This window comes from Drosophila elegans, unplaced genomic scaffold (assembly GCF_018152505.1).
Source record: "Drosophila elegans isolate 14027-0461.03 unplaced genomic scaffold, ASM1815250v1 contig_814, whole genome shotgun sequence".
Classification (NCBI taxonomy): domain Eukaryota; kingdom Metazoa; phylum Arthropoda; class Insecta; order Diptera; family Drosophilidae; genus Drosophila; species Drosophila elegans.
In genome coordinates, this window is record NW_024546167.1 from 16,226,692 (window position 1) to 16,240,343 (window position 13,652).

Genomic DNA, 13,652 nt, shown 5'->3' on the forward strand with positions numbered 1-13,652 from the left:
AGACAAAATAAGAGAAAATCATAATTTGAAAATCATGCATATAAATAGTTTTATTTTTTGTCTATCATCATAAATGTGGCATAATTTCAGGCTAAGTAACAATGTTACCATGCTTAACCCAATGAATATAAATAATTTCATAACTTCTCTTTGTTTAATGTTTATTTATTTTCTTGATAATTATCTATGAAATCCTTAAAGCAGCCCGATTTCAAGGAGATAAAAAGACCGCAACGCTCCTCAAAGCTGGCTGTGATATGAATATTGTTAACAACATGTCACCGCCACCTTGAAGACAGTTGCAGTTTTTACATATAATTTATAGTTTTAATGGACCCCAACTATTTATAAAACATGAAAGAGCAGCATTATTTTCGGTTCTTTTATTAGCAATATCACGTTGATGATTTTTGGTTTTGGTTTTCTTTTTTTCTGGGAGTTGGGTTTCATGGCAATAAACGTATCTTGTAATTGTATGTTTATCGTATATATATATATATATATATTTCTATATGCATAGGCGCAAGAAATCAACTAAGCCGCATAGTATAAGATAGTAGTGTAATTTGTAGATTGCATATGTTGACCTTAGTCTGGATAGTGGCTACTGCAAGGATTTGGCGGATGGGCAGGCTGCCCTCGCTCGGCAAGAGGAATCATCATAGATAGGCATTATCATTGTTTGTGGATCGGCTAATGCTATATATAGTCGTACGAAGGACGCTTACTGGCTACCACATTCATATAAACGTAGACAAACCTCGTATCAAAATGCTGTATCAAAAGTTGTACAAAATGCGCTTTTGGTTTTGCTTGTTGGTGTTTCGGCTTGATTTGCTGTTTGATTTGGTTTCTGTTGGTGTCAGTTCTCGCTATCTTGTATAGTCTGGCTATAAGTCTATGTGAGTTGCTTCTATTTTGGTTCTGTTGTCATTGCTTCAAATTCTTTTCGTCTGATCTTGGCTCGCAAACATTTTTTTTTTGGCGTGAAACCGAGTTCTGTGCTCGCAGTCTTCGAGTTTCGCAAAGGAATAAAAATAAGAGGTGGGGAGGGGTTATAAATAAATGTTCATCGTACATTTTATTTAATTTTCTGTTTTTCGTTTTCTCTTTTGTATTTCTGGTTGCTTAATCAAATTATAAAATTAATTAAGTAAAACTTTCATAAAAATACGGTAAAATATGTGTATAGATAGATACCTATATATCTTTATATGGTGTAAGCATAAAAAAACGAAAGAATTCAGTTAAAATATAAAGCATATGGTATAAATTTCTCGCATTTATATCGTACTCGATTCATACTTTGAGCGTGGGAGAAGTCATCGCAAGATCAAAATTAAATAAAAATAAAAATCGTCTGCAAGAATTAAACAATAAATCACAAAACTTAAGCTAAGCACGTAAAAATCTAGTCTAAAAATTGTTTATGTTCCTTGGCGAACTTTTCCATAATCATCCTTCGGTTCCTTCATCATTTATCAGTTGTGCAAACATTTCGCTTTCGACTTGAGGCTTACATTTTAGTGTTTAATGCTTAATCAGTTTTCTTGTTTGTTTGTTTCTATCATTCTTTAGAGATAATCATATTTTGCTTAGCACAGTGGCTCGCTATTTAAAAAAGCACATTTAAGTATCATATCATATGCATGTATCGTTATAAGTTTGTAATTCGCTTTCGGTATGTGAAATGTATCAAAAATTTGACTATTACCTACAGTTTTCCATACTTTAATGCATTTCCGTTTTCTCTTGTAATATAGTTGCTATATATGACTGTCAGTTGTTGCGCTTGGTATCTACACCGACTAACAGTTAACGCGTTCATAAACATAATGATATCATTCGCTCAGCTCTAGCTCTAGTTCTAGCTCTATCAAATAATCCAAGTATGCCATAATCGTATGGGTTCTCGTGCCGTAATTGTAAACTGGCTTGCGCTTAACTAAATCTTATGGTTCATATACATGTATGTATAATTCTAAATATATCAATCTTCTCCGCCGCATCCGTGTAACCTAAATCTAATGCCTTTAACGTTCTTCAATATCTTAAGATGCTTCAGTGTGTTCAGTGCGTGTTGATTCCAGGCGATGAGTGCCGCCATCTGGTCCGCTTCTTAGTCGGTTAGCGTCTGGGCCACAAGAGCCAGCTGGTCCATGAGCACACGGAACGCGGGACGCTCCTCGGGTCCATGAGACCAGCACAACTTCATGACCTATAAATAGAAATAGGTGATTAGAAAGGGTCACAACTGTTTAGGGTATTTGAACTCACATCATAAATCTCCTTGGCACACGACTTTGGTTTCTCTAGGATAATTCCGCGCTGCACACGCTCCACAACCTCGGTGTTCTTTAGGCGACCGTACGGCATCTTGCCGCAGGTGAAGATCTCCCACATCAGCACACCTAAAAAACATTTATTAGTGCCATTAAATCAATGGGCATTGGTTGCAAAGACTCACCGTATGCCCACACATCGCTCTTAGAGGAGAAACGCGTATAGTTGAGCACCTCGGGCGGCGCCCACTTGATGGGAAACTTGGTGCCGCCAGAGCTGGTGTACTGATCGTCCAGAACGTATCGGGCCAGTCCAAAGTCGGCCACTTTGACGACATTCTCGGAGCCCACAAGGCAGTTGCGGGCAGCCAGATCTCGATGGATGTAGTTGTGGCGCTCCAGGTAGGTCATGCCCTTGCTCACCTGTATGCACATGTCCAGCAGCAGACCCATGTTGCCAATCAGGGTCTTCTCATGCCGCCGCAAGTAGTTCAACAAGGAGCCATGCTTCATGTACTCGGTGACAATGTAGATGGGTCGGTGCTTAGAGCACACGCCATACAGCTGCACCAGATTCGGATGCTGCAGCTTGGTCATCACCTTGGCCTCCTCAATGAAATCGTCCTCGGACATGGTGCCCTCCTTCATCATCTTCACTGCCGTATCAATCGATCCACGCCACTTCCCACGCCGCACCACACCAAACTGTCCCGATCCCAGCTCCTCCATCAGCATCAGCTCCATCGGATGGATCTCCCACTTGTCGTGGGACAATCCCGCCGTCGGTGGAACTGGACGATCGCAGGGCGAGGATTTTAGACGGCAGGCCAAGCCCCCAGAGTTGTGGCGATGGTAGTTGATCAGATCCGGAATAGTTTCACAGCAGTGCTTCTCGCTCAAATAATACTCGCAGCGGGCATTCTGCTTGATGTGGTAGTGCTTCACATGCGACTGTGGACTGTGAATAATATTACATTAATATTTATATTTTTTATTTAGTTGTATTTTTCGACTTACACTTTGGTATGCAGCGATAGTGTGTAGAGACCCTTTGTCGATGACTTGCGGACCACAAAGCAGCCCTCCTTGTCGCCCTGTTTTAGCAGGGATTCGGCCCTCTGTCGCGACATGTCGCCCACATACCATCTAGAAAAAAGGATTTACAATCATTAGAAAGACACATAATATTGTTATCCAAAAACCTATGCTTCAAAGTAAGAAACCTAAGTAAAGAACATGACATTATAGCTTAGCGTACCATTAAATAAAATTGATTTTATGTAAGAAATTTAATATAGATATTTAATAAATGGACAAGTTTATTTTGTCCTCATAAAAACTTTAGATATCATTATTATCATACACTGAACACATACTTTTTTATGGCTGCTTTAATGATTTTTGGTTTCAACTGATGGCTAAGGCCTAAGTTTTGTTATTTTCACAGCTTGTTTTACTCACTCATAGCGCTCCAGGCCCAGCAGCGCCTTAGGTTTGACATAGTTGCTGGGTATATAGCCGACATTTCCTACGCCATCTTTGACCTTCCACCAGTGCTCCTGTGAGTCATCGATAACCTCGTATTCGGCATTCTGTAATTAAATCAAAATCATTACTTTACATTCACAAAGGATGGGGATTTGTGTAACACTTACCTTTTCCAGCGATAAATCGCCGCCTTCGATGGCTTTGAATGGATAGAGAGCCACCACCAATTTGACAAAGTGTGAATTGTCCTAACAAATAAATCAAAATTAATAAACACTTTCAATGTATAAAAATGCAGCTGATTCTCACCTTGGCTTTGGAATTCGGTGTTCCGGGGGTGGGTATACCGCCAGGCATATTGGCATCCAATAGAGTTCCGTTGCCGTTCAATAGAGTTGGGGATTGCTTGAAAGTTGTCAACGAGGACTGTTCGTACCGAATCGAAAGTTGATTAGATGCTTGTTTTAATTATTGGGCGATGTCTGCGCCAAACTCACCTGAGGCTGCAGCGATGTGGGCGTGCAACTGCCGCCACCTCCTCCTCCGCCGCCTAGGCCAAGGCTGCCTCCGCCTCCCAATCCGCCGCCCACTCCGCCGCCGAGACTCCCCGAGCTGTTGTGCTGCAGGCTGAACTGACTGTTGGTCGTGGAGCTGTTGGGGCTGATGCTGCGCGTTGAATTCTGGGCTGGAGAACTGCCGTTGCCTGCAAGAATACAGAGAAAGAAAAAAAAATGTTTTAGCAAACATATTCAAGTTCGTTGTCTAAGTCTTTCGTTTTCTGTGAAGGTTATTTGTAATTAAACAGTCGAGCATAGTTATAAACTAATTAAAACAACCGTTAGAGTTCGTTGCCTAAGTCTTTTGTTTGGTGATAGAAATTACAATAACCTAATATCTTAAATAAAATAAATTTTTTAATTACTTATATTCATATTAATATTCATGATAAATTTTTGATTTAAGTACTTAAAACCTATACGTTTTGTATATAATTTTTAATTTTAGACTAGAAATAACTAAATAAAACTGTAAAAACAAATTAAGACAACATTTAATTGATTTTTAAATGTAATAAAACATTTTCATACTTATCTCAAATGATCAGCTCATAAAAATATATAAATAGTTAATTTTGAAAACACCACTTAGGTATTTTTCATTAGTGACCCATGTACTACACTCAAATCTAAACTTAAACATTTTCAGGCCCAGGGCTGTTCAATTAATTAGCCATAGACAAATATCGCAAAATCGCCTTATGTTTTTGTGTGGTAGTTTTGGTTTTTTTTTTTTTTTGGCTTGCGATTCTTGTCAAGGTGATAATTAATTAGGCGCTGGCCAAGCGGTGACACTGAACACTGACAAGATTTTCAATGGTTCAAGGCGCCCGCTCAGTCGCCCACAATTCGCAGATAAATCAAAGACATCGGGGCATTGGAAAGCTTTTTGATGAGCTGGACTTTGCTCGGCTTAAAGCGATTTCAGTGTTTGGCAACCGGGGTTTTTCGAGTGCCCGTCAATAATAATAACGTTAGCTCGAAGTGAACTCAAAGTGTAACCCCAATTAAAGAAAAAATAAATAAAGATAAATAAATGAAACTTAAATGCCAGTCGAGAGAAGTCGAGTTTCGGCATTTGAGTGGGCGTCTCTTATGCAATCGCCCTCGGCAAATGAGTCAACTTTGCGCTCATGATACACATTTTGTATTTTGCTTTTGTTTTCTGATATTTGGATTTTTTGTGCACTGTTGCTGGTGCTGCTGCCACTCGGAATCCACTTTGCATCGGATGAGCGGACGGAGAAGTGCTTCAGGTAGGCGCCTCTGCTCGAGAATCGCGAGCGACGAGCGGCTAAAACAAAAGTGAAGGTTAATCGCAAAGCGAAAGTGACTGCCTACGGCTTTAGCGATTTCCCAACTCGCGATATTGTGTATATACATATAAATAAATTGATACAAAATATGGTAAGAGAAAAATTGCCCTGCAGTTAGTAACTGGCTGCCACTGACTTTCAATTGATAAGGCAATTTTCTCAATATCACAAAGCACAAAGCAACAAAGTGCGCACATTTTTCATGTGAAAACTTGTAGTCTCTGCTCCGCCCCCTTTTCCACCCATTCTCACAAACAAGTCAAGCCACAGCGTTACGAGGAAAACGTGCCGGCAAAAGATGACAAAAGCCTTGGAGGCAACACTCCAACTACGTACACAATACATCAGTTGGGTACTCGTGCCGCTGCATTGATGCAAGATTGAAACCAAAAATAGAAAGTTTTTCTTTCTTTCCCAGCCGAACGCACACAATCGCACACTTGCCGGTTGTTAAAGCCGTGTTCAAGCTTTTGTTTGGCTATTTTCCATGCAAATGAAAACCGCTTCAAGCATATCCTCAGCATACATATACTTATAATAAGAAAATTGCAATCTTTGATGTCTGACTTCTGCCGAAAGCTTGTCTTATTTTGCGCTTTACTTTGACTAAGATGGGAAAATGAAATGAGATTTTTTATAGTAATATATTTTGATTAGAAAAATGTTTAATTTTCACAAAAGGCTTCCAAGGCGTGTTTTACAAAAAATTAAAATTGATTTGAAATCTAAAGTTTTGTAATAAATTTATAATTTTAATTTTGAAACTCTCTTTAAATAGCAGTGTATTTATATTCATGAGTAGTTAACTGGGTTTTTCCGTTGCACAGCCAGTTGAGTATTTAAATCACTTGAAAACTGCCAAACGGAAGTACATTTTTCATTTATGCACAAGTCATAGCTCTTTCATATATTGCTCATAAATGGAAAGAGGATTTACTGGAGGTATGCAAACTTAGTGTGAGTGAGTGTGTGCCACATCAACAGGTGCGTTGCATTTCCAGGCCCACTTGCAACATTTTGTCATTACCGCTGTACAGGTATTTATAGCTAATTGTGTAATTGTGCTTTGTCTTTGCTCCGCTTTTTCCGCCCCTTACCGCCCCCTTCTTAACCCTCCTCTGACAACAATTTGTTATGCAAATTGCTATTCTTGTTATTGCTGCTAATGCGAGTATTGTTATTGCAGCTGGTGCTCAACCTCGAGCAGAGTATTTGTGGAAATCAAAAGCTGCAAGACTTTCAAACACGTGTTTTTCTGCTTTGTTCTCTATTAGTTATTCCAAACAGGTGAAACTAATCAAAATGTTTGGACGATGACTCAAAAACACCAGCGCAAGGAAAACGCCCACAAATGTTACAAACAAGATCAGGGTCTAAGACCATAATTTACACTTTAAAAAATAAAATTAAATTTGTTAATATCAAATTGTTTTATCTTACGAATTCGATTTTAATTGGATTATTTAGGAATTGTTTTCTTAATTTTTAAATAATATGTTTGGAAAAGTAAAGAACAAAATATATAATCCGCATTCCCACTATTTTTCTATCCGATACTAGTTGATATTTTTTAATAAACTCTTTATAGAAGACAAGGATTAAAATTTGTATTTAAGACCTCAATTATCCAGCTTACCCAGCTTCAGTGCCGATAAAAGCATCATAGCTGCTTCAGGGAATATCTGTGGTGAAGACTTCAGAGACTCCACTCAGCAAAAATTCCACTCTTCGGCGATATCTTGCAGTAATTGTGTCAATTCACTTTCACATAAATCGCTTGTTCGGTTTTTTATGTTTCTTCTTTTTCGATTTGCAATTCTTTGAACTACAGTTTCAGGTTGTTGGCAAACTGGTTTCTCGGTTGCTTCCTTTTTGCAATCTGCAGTTGTTGTTATTTGTTATTATAGTAGTTGCTATTGCTGTTGCTGCTTGCTGTTGACCTTTAAGCGTTCCCCATTCAGCGATGCTGAGCGGCTTTTACCGTTAAATTGGCCCTCGAATGAAAAAACTCAGAGCTTCCTGTGCTCAAGATTTAATTATTTTCTATTAATCTCGACTTTAGCATATAATTGTTATTATTTATTTTGGCAATATCTGAAGTCTGCTTTCACACAATGGCAAATAGCGACGCCATCTTGAAAACATTTTCCATATACTATAACTAATTTGAGCTCTTTATAGCATTAATTATGTTTGTAAACTTTGTTTTTCATTTTATTTCAAACACAAATAAAATCACAACAACTTTGTGGTATGCATTTCTTCTTTTTTTTTATTTTTTTTCTTTCTCCTTTAAAAAAATCAAATTTTGTGCGCGACGCGAACTGTTTCAGTAAATGTTTAAAAGCCAACTGACTGAAATGGCAACTGAATTTTTTTTAGCCAGACAGCAGCAACCTGACTGAGAAAAGCAACAACACAAACAACTTCCAACACACGGAGGCCATAAACATAAAGTAAAACTTAATTGTAGCAGTGGAGAGCGGAGAGTGGAGAGAATGGAGAGCAAAAGCAGCAGGCTCAACAAAGCAGAAGCCGCCAAGCGAAACGACGACAACTTGAGCAACATAAACAAACACTGTGAAAAATTTGTTACAATTTGAAGAACTTAATAGAGCAAAATACTGAATGCGAAGTGTGTAAGCACTGCAATGTGGTAAAATAAAAGTTATCAAGACGTTTAACTTTTAGACCCCCAATTATAATTACATTATCAATGCACTATTTAACATCAGGCATTAGTTTAACTAATGAATATTAAGAACACGTGCCTAGAACACGTGTATCTGGTTTATATAACGTAAAGTAAACTAAATAGATCATCAAACTATTATTTTCTATTACATTTACTATATTATTCCGACTAATTAAGTGTATAAACTTAAACTTGGCAATTAAAAAGTTTAATACTTTTCTCGGTGTGCAGCAACATACACATTTCTATATATTTTACCGATCAAGGTGCAGAGTTGAGAGCTAGCGATTCTTCTTGTTTTATTCAAACTTGTGAAGCTGCACCTATGATTTTTTTTTAAATTTTTGGTTGTATTGTTGTTGTATTTACCAAGCGATGCGCCTTCAACTGTAAAATAAATTTTCTTTGAATGTTAACGGTAAAGTTGCCATAATAGCCACACACCGACAATAAAAGCAGCGATTACAACAATTACATCAATGAAACGAAACAAAACTTTTGAACTTTTGCTTGTACGTTGAAGTTTTCGGAGAACAAAAAGCACGAAAACTCACTTGTATAATAGCAAAGTGTGTAGAAAAACAAAAAAGGCCGCAAGAGACAAGACCGAAAGAAAAAACGAAGAGTTTCTTTTGCTATTTCTTCTCTGCGAAGATGAAGCAACAGGCGGGAAAATCAGCAGGCGAGAGCGAGATGGGTGATGTCTGCACACCTGTGCAGGTGTGTAAGAGTGTAAGAGTGTGTTGGCAAGCCGGTAGCCAATAAATATGAAACGGTTGGCAGCAGCAACTAAAGTTGCTACTACGCCATCAACATGTTGCTGTTGGCATGTTATAAGTAATATATTTTATTCATAACTTTTTTGTTTTTGAATATTAAATTATTTATATATAATATAAGTTGTTAATTTGATGGACAAGCCTTGCTGTTAATGCTTATTAAACTTGTAATCTTTTTGGTTACTTTGTATTTAATATATTTATGAAAATAATTGTAGTTAAATCAATATAAAATTCGTAAGTTTTAACATGCCATGCCAATAATCTCAACAATTTATACTATCTACCAGTCAAGCACCAACTTTCATTAACTTTGGCCCAATTTGTGCGTTTTTGTATTCTGCCTAAAAGTAGGCAACAGTTTTGCTAAAATATCACTTGTGGTCATAATGCAATTATGTTGTAAAATGAGAACAAATATAAAAGTTTGTAGTAAGAAAAAGATGTTGATTATGCTTAAGAAGAATGGTTACTGACACAAGACTAAAAATTTGTGACTAAAAGACCATTTAGCGCCGTTAAAAAAAAGTTCGTAATAAATACAGAGAAAGTCTGGAAAAACATACTAAAGAAAAGGTACGATTATTAGATAAATGCAAGCACTTTTTATACATAAAAATTTAAGTACATAAAAATTTATAAAAAAAAAAACGTAAGAGCAAGAAAACCTTAAACGGTAGGGGGAGTATTTATTTTATAAATCAAATATTGGAAGTGCAGAGTCATGTCATGTCAATCATATTAAAGCCATACAAAATGTGTGTCACACAAAACCAAATATATGTATGGGCAAAAATTAAGGTTAAATGTTTACATCCGACGCTCATGAAAAAGCGTGTGAAAAATTGTTAACTAATTGGCAAGTTGCATGCGGCAAAGAAAACAAATAATTACACGCAAATTGTTTGAAAAATTGTGCAGTCAGCGACACCAGCGACAACAAACAATAACAAAGCAGCCATAATAATCAAACAGGAAACGGCAAAAAGACAAACAACAAATTGTAATCGTGGCCGCATCGTCTCTGTTTTTGTTATTTGTTATGCAAATGTGGGTTAATAACATTTTAACGCATGCGCCATGAATACGAAACATTGCGGCATTCAAGACCCAATGGAATTCTAATATTTTTGCCAGTATTTTGTTGAGCTGACAGAACAAAGTTTGCCAAGTTGATTGAAATGTTTCTCGCGACTATCTCGCAGTCTGTTTGTGGGTGTTCCTTTCCCCAATAACTTTACACGACTTGATTAATTGCCACAACGGTAATTTGTTTAGCCAATTTATTGCCGAGAATGCATCGAATTATGCATTCGATTCGGTTTCGCATTCTGGCATTCAATTAATGCCAGACGGAAGTGGGACTTGAGAGGGTAGTAATTGAACAAGGTTAAATTAGCCCATTAGTCAATTTCTTTAGCGATAAAGCTGACAGAAAAATACTAATTTATTAAATTATGTTAACGTTATTTTTTTATAGCAACACTAAATCATCTAAAGTAGAGTGATTTAAGTAATTTTTAAAAGAGAGTCCATTTAATCTGTTATACCATTTTAATTATAGGTTACCTCATTGCAAATTTTTAACAACTTTGATATACTATATTTAAAGTGGGCACATTTATAAACATCCCTAACATTTCGAAACATTTTCCAAAAATCGTATGGTTTATTTATTTTTTTCATGAGCATATAAACATATTTTAAGCTGCATTTTTCACTCGTTTATCAGATTTACAAGCCAGTTTAGAGGCACAATTATGCAACGCTTCAAACTCACATAAGTCTTAAGTCAAATTTCCTATGAAAAACTATATCCCCAGGCGATTGACGCCTTAAATCACTTCCAAATGCAAACAAAAGTTTTGGGATTAGCCCCTGTGGAGTTTTATGTCTTCAATTAACACAATATAAAACAAACCCCGAACAAAGGAAGAAATAGTCGCCGGACAAAGCGAAATCAATCGACCCAATTTGCATATGAAAAATGACGTCGAAAATAAAGCGGGCGTTGCTGCTTGATATTTTGTGTGATATACAATATTTTTTCGAATTTCTGGTTAATTTTTGCGCGCAGCTTGCAGCGCGGGGCGTAGGGTTTTGTTTTATTTTTATGCATTTTTAATGAAACCATTTAAGAGGCCACAGCCAGATGAAAATTGTATTTATGACAGCGAGAAACCCCAAGTTAAATGTCTTAAAATTCAAAATCATAAAGTTGATAAGCAACTTTTGAGCTGCTTTCTGACCTTGATGTTTTATGGTTCATGTTTGTTTTTTTTTTTCTGGGTTGTTTTAGTTTAGTCAGAGAGACATTTTTCCATTTTCAGGCAGACTTGTCTTGTCAATAACTTTATGTTTTGCATCTCGATGCAAATTGAATTTACAATAAATAAAACTTGCCAACCGGATGGTAGGAGCCTGGTCTTAAAAGATCTTCGTCTATTTTGCATGGCAACTAAGAACAACTGAACGAAGAATGGAGTGTTACCCAGGTGCAGAAATGCACGTAGCTTCGTGCCCAGAAGCAAATTGAAACCCCATTCCATGGTCTGAAGAGTCACCACCGATTGCTTTGTCGGGCCAAAGACAATTTACAATATTATTTAAATACGCTTTTTGCAACTGCTTTGACTTGCCAACTGGTTTGGCGACTGCCCAAGTTAACTTAACTTAACTTAACTCGACTTGACTTGAGTTTTGTTGAGTTGAGTTGAACTGAGCTGAACGTGCCATTGCCGGTTCACAAGATTTGCGTCTCTGGGGTTTCTGTTTTCGGTTTCGTTTTTAAACAATTTTTACCGAATCCAGTGAAGGCTATTTCGGGTAAATTGGAAATGGAATCGGAATTCACACGCCACTGTGGTATATCCCATTTTGTTTTCATATCGATAATGCGGTTACTTATGGTGGAACTTGACTTAGATTCATTTGTCGACTTGTCAAGTTTGGTGGAGTGCATTGGGGGGACAGGTGTGCCGCCACAATAATTAGCATCAGCGTCAAGTTTGCAGTGATTTCGCATTGCGACACGAACTAAGTTATGTGACGTCATGGCAATCACACGTTTTTTTATTTAGCAGAATAGTGTGAGGGAATTCTAACAAGTTTGAAGTCACCCAAATAAATACCCTTTAAAGTACAAACGTTTTAAAAAGATTACATTTTATTTTAAGAGGTTATCTTTTTATGTAAGGAAATTGTTATTTATATCAAATCACTATATGGTTTTACAATGATAATAGTTTAAAAGGCAAGTTATAAAAAGTTTTCCCAACTTTTTCAATAAAAACAAAAACATTGACAGTGTACTTCTAATACCCCCTAAAAACACGCAAAAAACGCAGCTTGACATGCACATGAAATTCTACAACTACAAAATAAATTGAATGTTTCTGGTCAATTGCTTTGGTCAACTTTAAAGCACCAAAGCCGCTCGACAATCAACAAGTGGCTGTGAAAGACAGAGACAGGGACAGAAGCTGCTGCCAATGGCTTGTGCTTTTGGCTCAAATTGCAAATGCAAATTGCAAATTTTTGTGGTCATTGTTAAGTAAAGGCCATAAATAGGCACACACAGCACACACACAACAAAAACAACAACAATGCAATAATTTTATTGTCAACTTTGGCATGCCAATCAGCCAAAAGAAAACAAAGCGAAGTGAACACAAAAGTAAAACCGAAAGTCTAGCGAGAAAAAGGCGCACAAAACGCTCAAAGTGGGGCGTGCTATAAAAATGGATAAAATGGAGGGGATAAGAGGGGGTATAGAAGGGGGGACTGGAGCAATCATGATGGAACAGCTTTCAATCTTCGTCTTTCATATGAAATTACTATGCAAAAAACCGACTTATCGTTTGGCATTGATGCATCTGCCTGCGGAGCATCGTAGAATCTACAATTTCCCCTCCCTCATCTGGCACTTTCGGTTTTATTGCGACTGGATGGATGGTTGGATGGATGGATGGATGGATGGATGGATGGATCTTTGGAATCTACGTCTTCAGGTTCTTCTTCTGGGCTTGGCCGACGACTGCTAATTGATTTCAATTATGCAATTGCCATGTCTCCTCCTGCATCTCAGCTCCTCTTGTTTCTCCTCTGTTTTTTCTGGCTTTCTTTATCGTGTGCCTGGCATCGTCTCGCCCAGCTGCTGTCATATGTTCTTTTGCTCCTCTGCCTGCCCTGCCGCATTGCTGACGATCATCTAATAACCGCCTGCCATCTGAGCCATGGCCATATAATCATGATAATTGTCAGGGAGCGGAGATCCAAGAGCGACCAGCAGCGATCGCATCGGCAGACTGTCGCTAAATGCTGGCTTGGCTCAAGCACTGCACAAATACAGTTCTAAAACTTTTCATTTGTCCCTGAACAGGAAAATGTTTTTAAAAAATTTTCCATAGAAGTTTAAAAATTTAATTCAGTGTCTGTTTATTTCTTTTATAAAACTTCTACTTGAGACATTGTATAAATGTGTCAATTTATATTAAATATTTATATTACAACAAAGAAGAGGTTTTCGCACAGAA

At 37.4% G+C, this 13,652-nt stretch overlaps 1 protein-coding gene across 3 annotated transcripts in view; it reads right to left on the minus strand.

The window, feature by feature from the left end:
- Positions 1-368: 368 nt before the first annotated feature.
- The window catches only part of LOC108149371 (tyrosine-protein kinase Btk29A), a 47,373-nt gene continuing 34,089 nt past the window's right edge, over positions 369-13,652 (minus strand). For 2 of the 3 annotated variants that reach the window (XM_017276875.2, XM_017276876.2), the window contains 8 exons: positions 4,268-4,473; positions 4,080-4,196; positions 3,938-4,018; positions 3,744-3,874; positions 3,300-3,428; positions 2,468-3,240; positions 2,278-2,411; positions 369-2,218 (listed from right to left, as the gene is read on the minus strand). In XM_017276875.2, the coding sequence (XP_017132364.1) occupies positions 2,120-2,218; positions 2,278-2,411; positions 2,468-3,240; positions 3,300-3,428; positions 3,744-3,874; positions 3,938-4,018; positions 4,080-4,196; positions 4,268-4,473 (1,670 nt within the window). In that variant the 3' untranslated portion in view covers positions 369-2,119. Of the gene's footprint in view, positions 2,219-2,277; positions 2,412-2,467; positions 3,241-3,299; positions 3,429-3,743; positions 3,875-3,937; positions 4,019-4,079; positions 4,197-4,267; positions 4,474-7,279; positions 7,602-13,652 lie in introns of those variants that run through there. The other variant, XM_017276878.2, reaches the window with a different exon arrangement.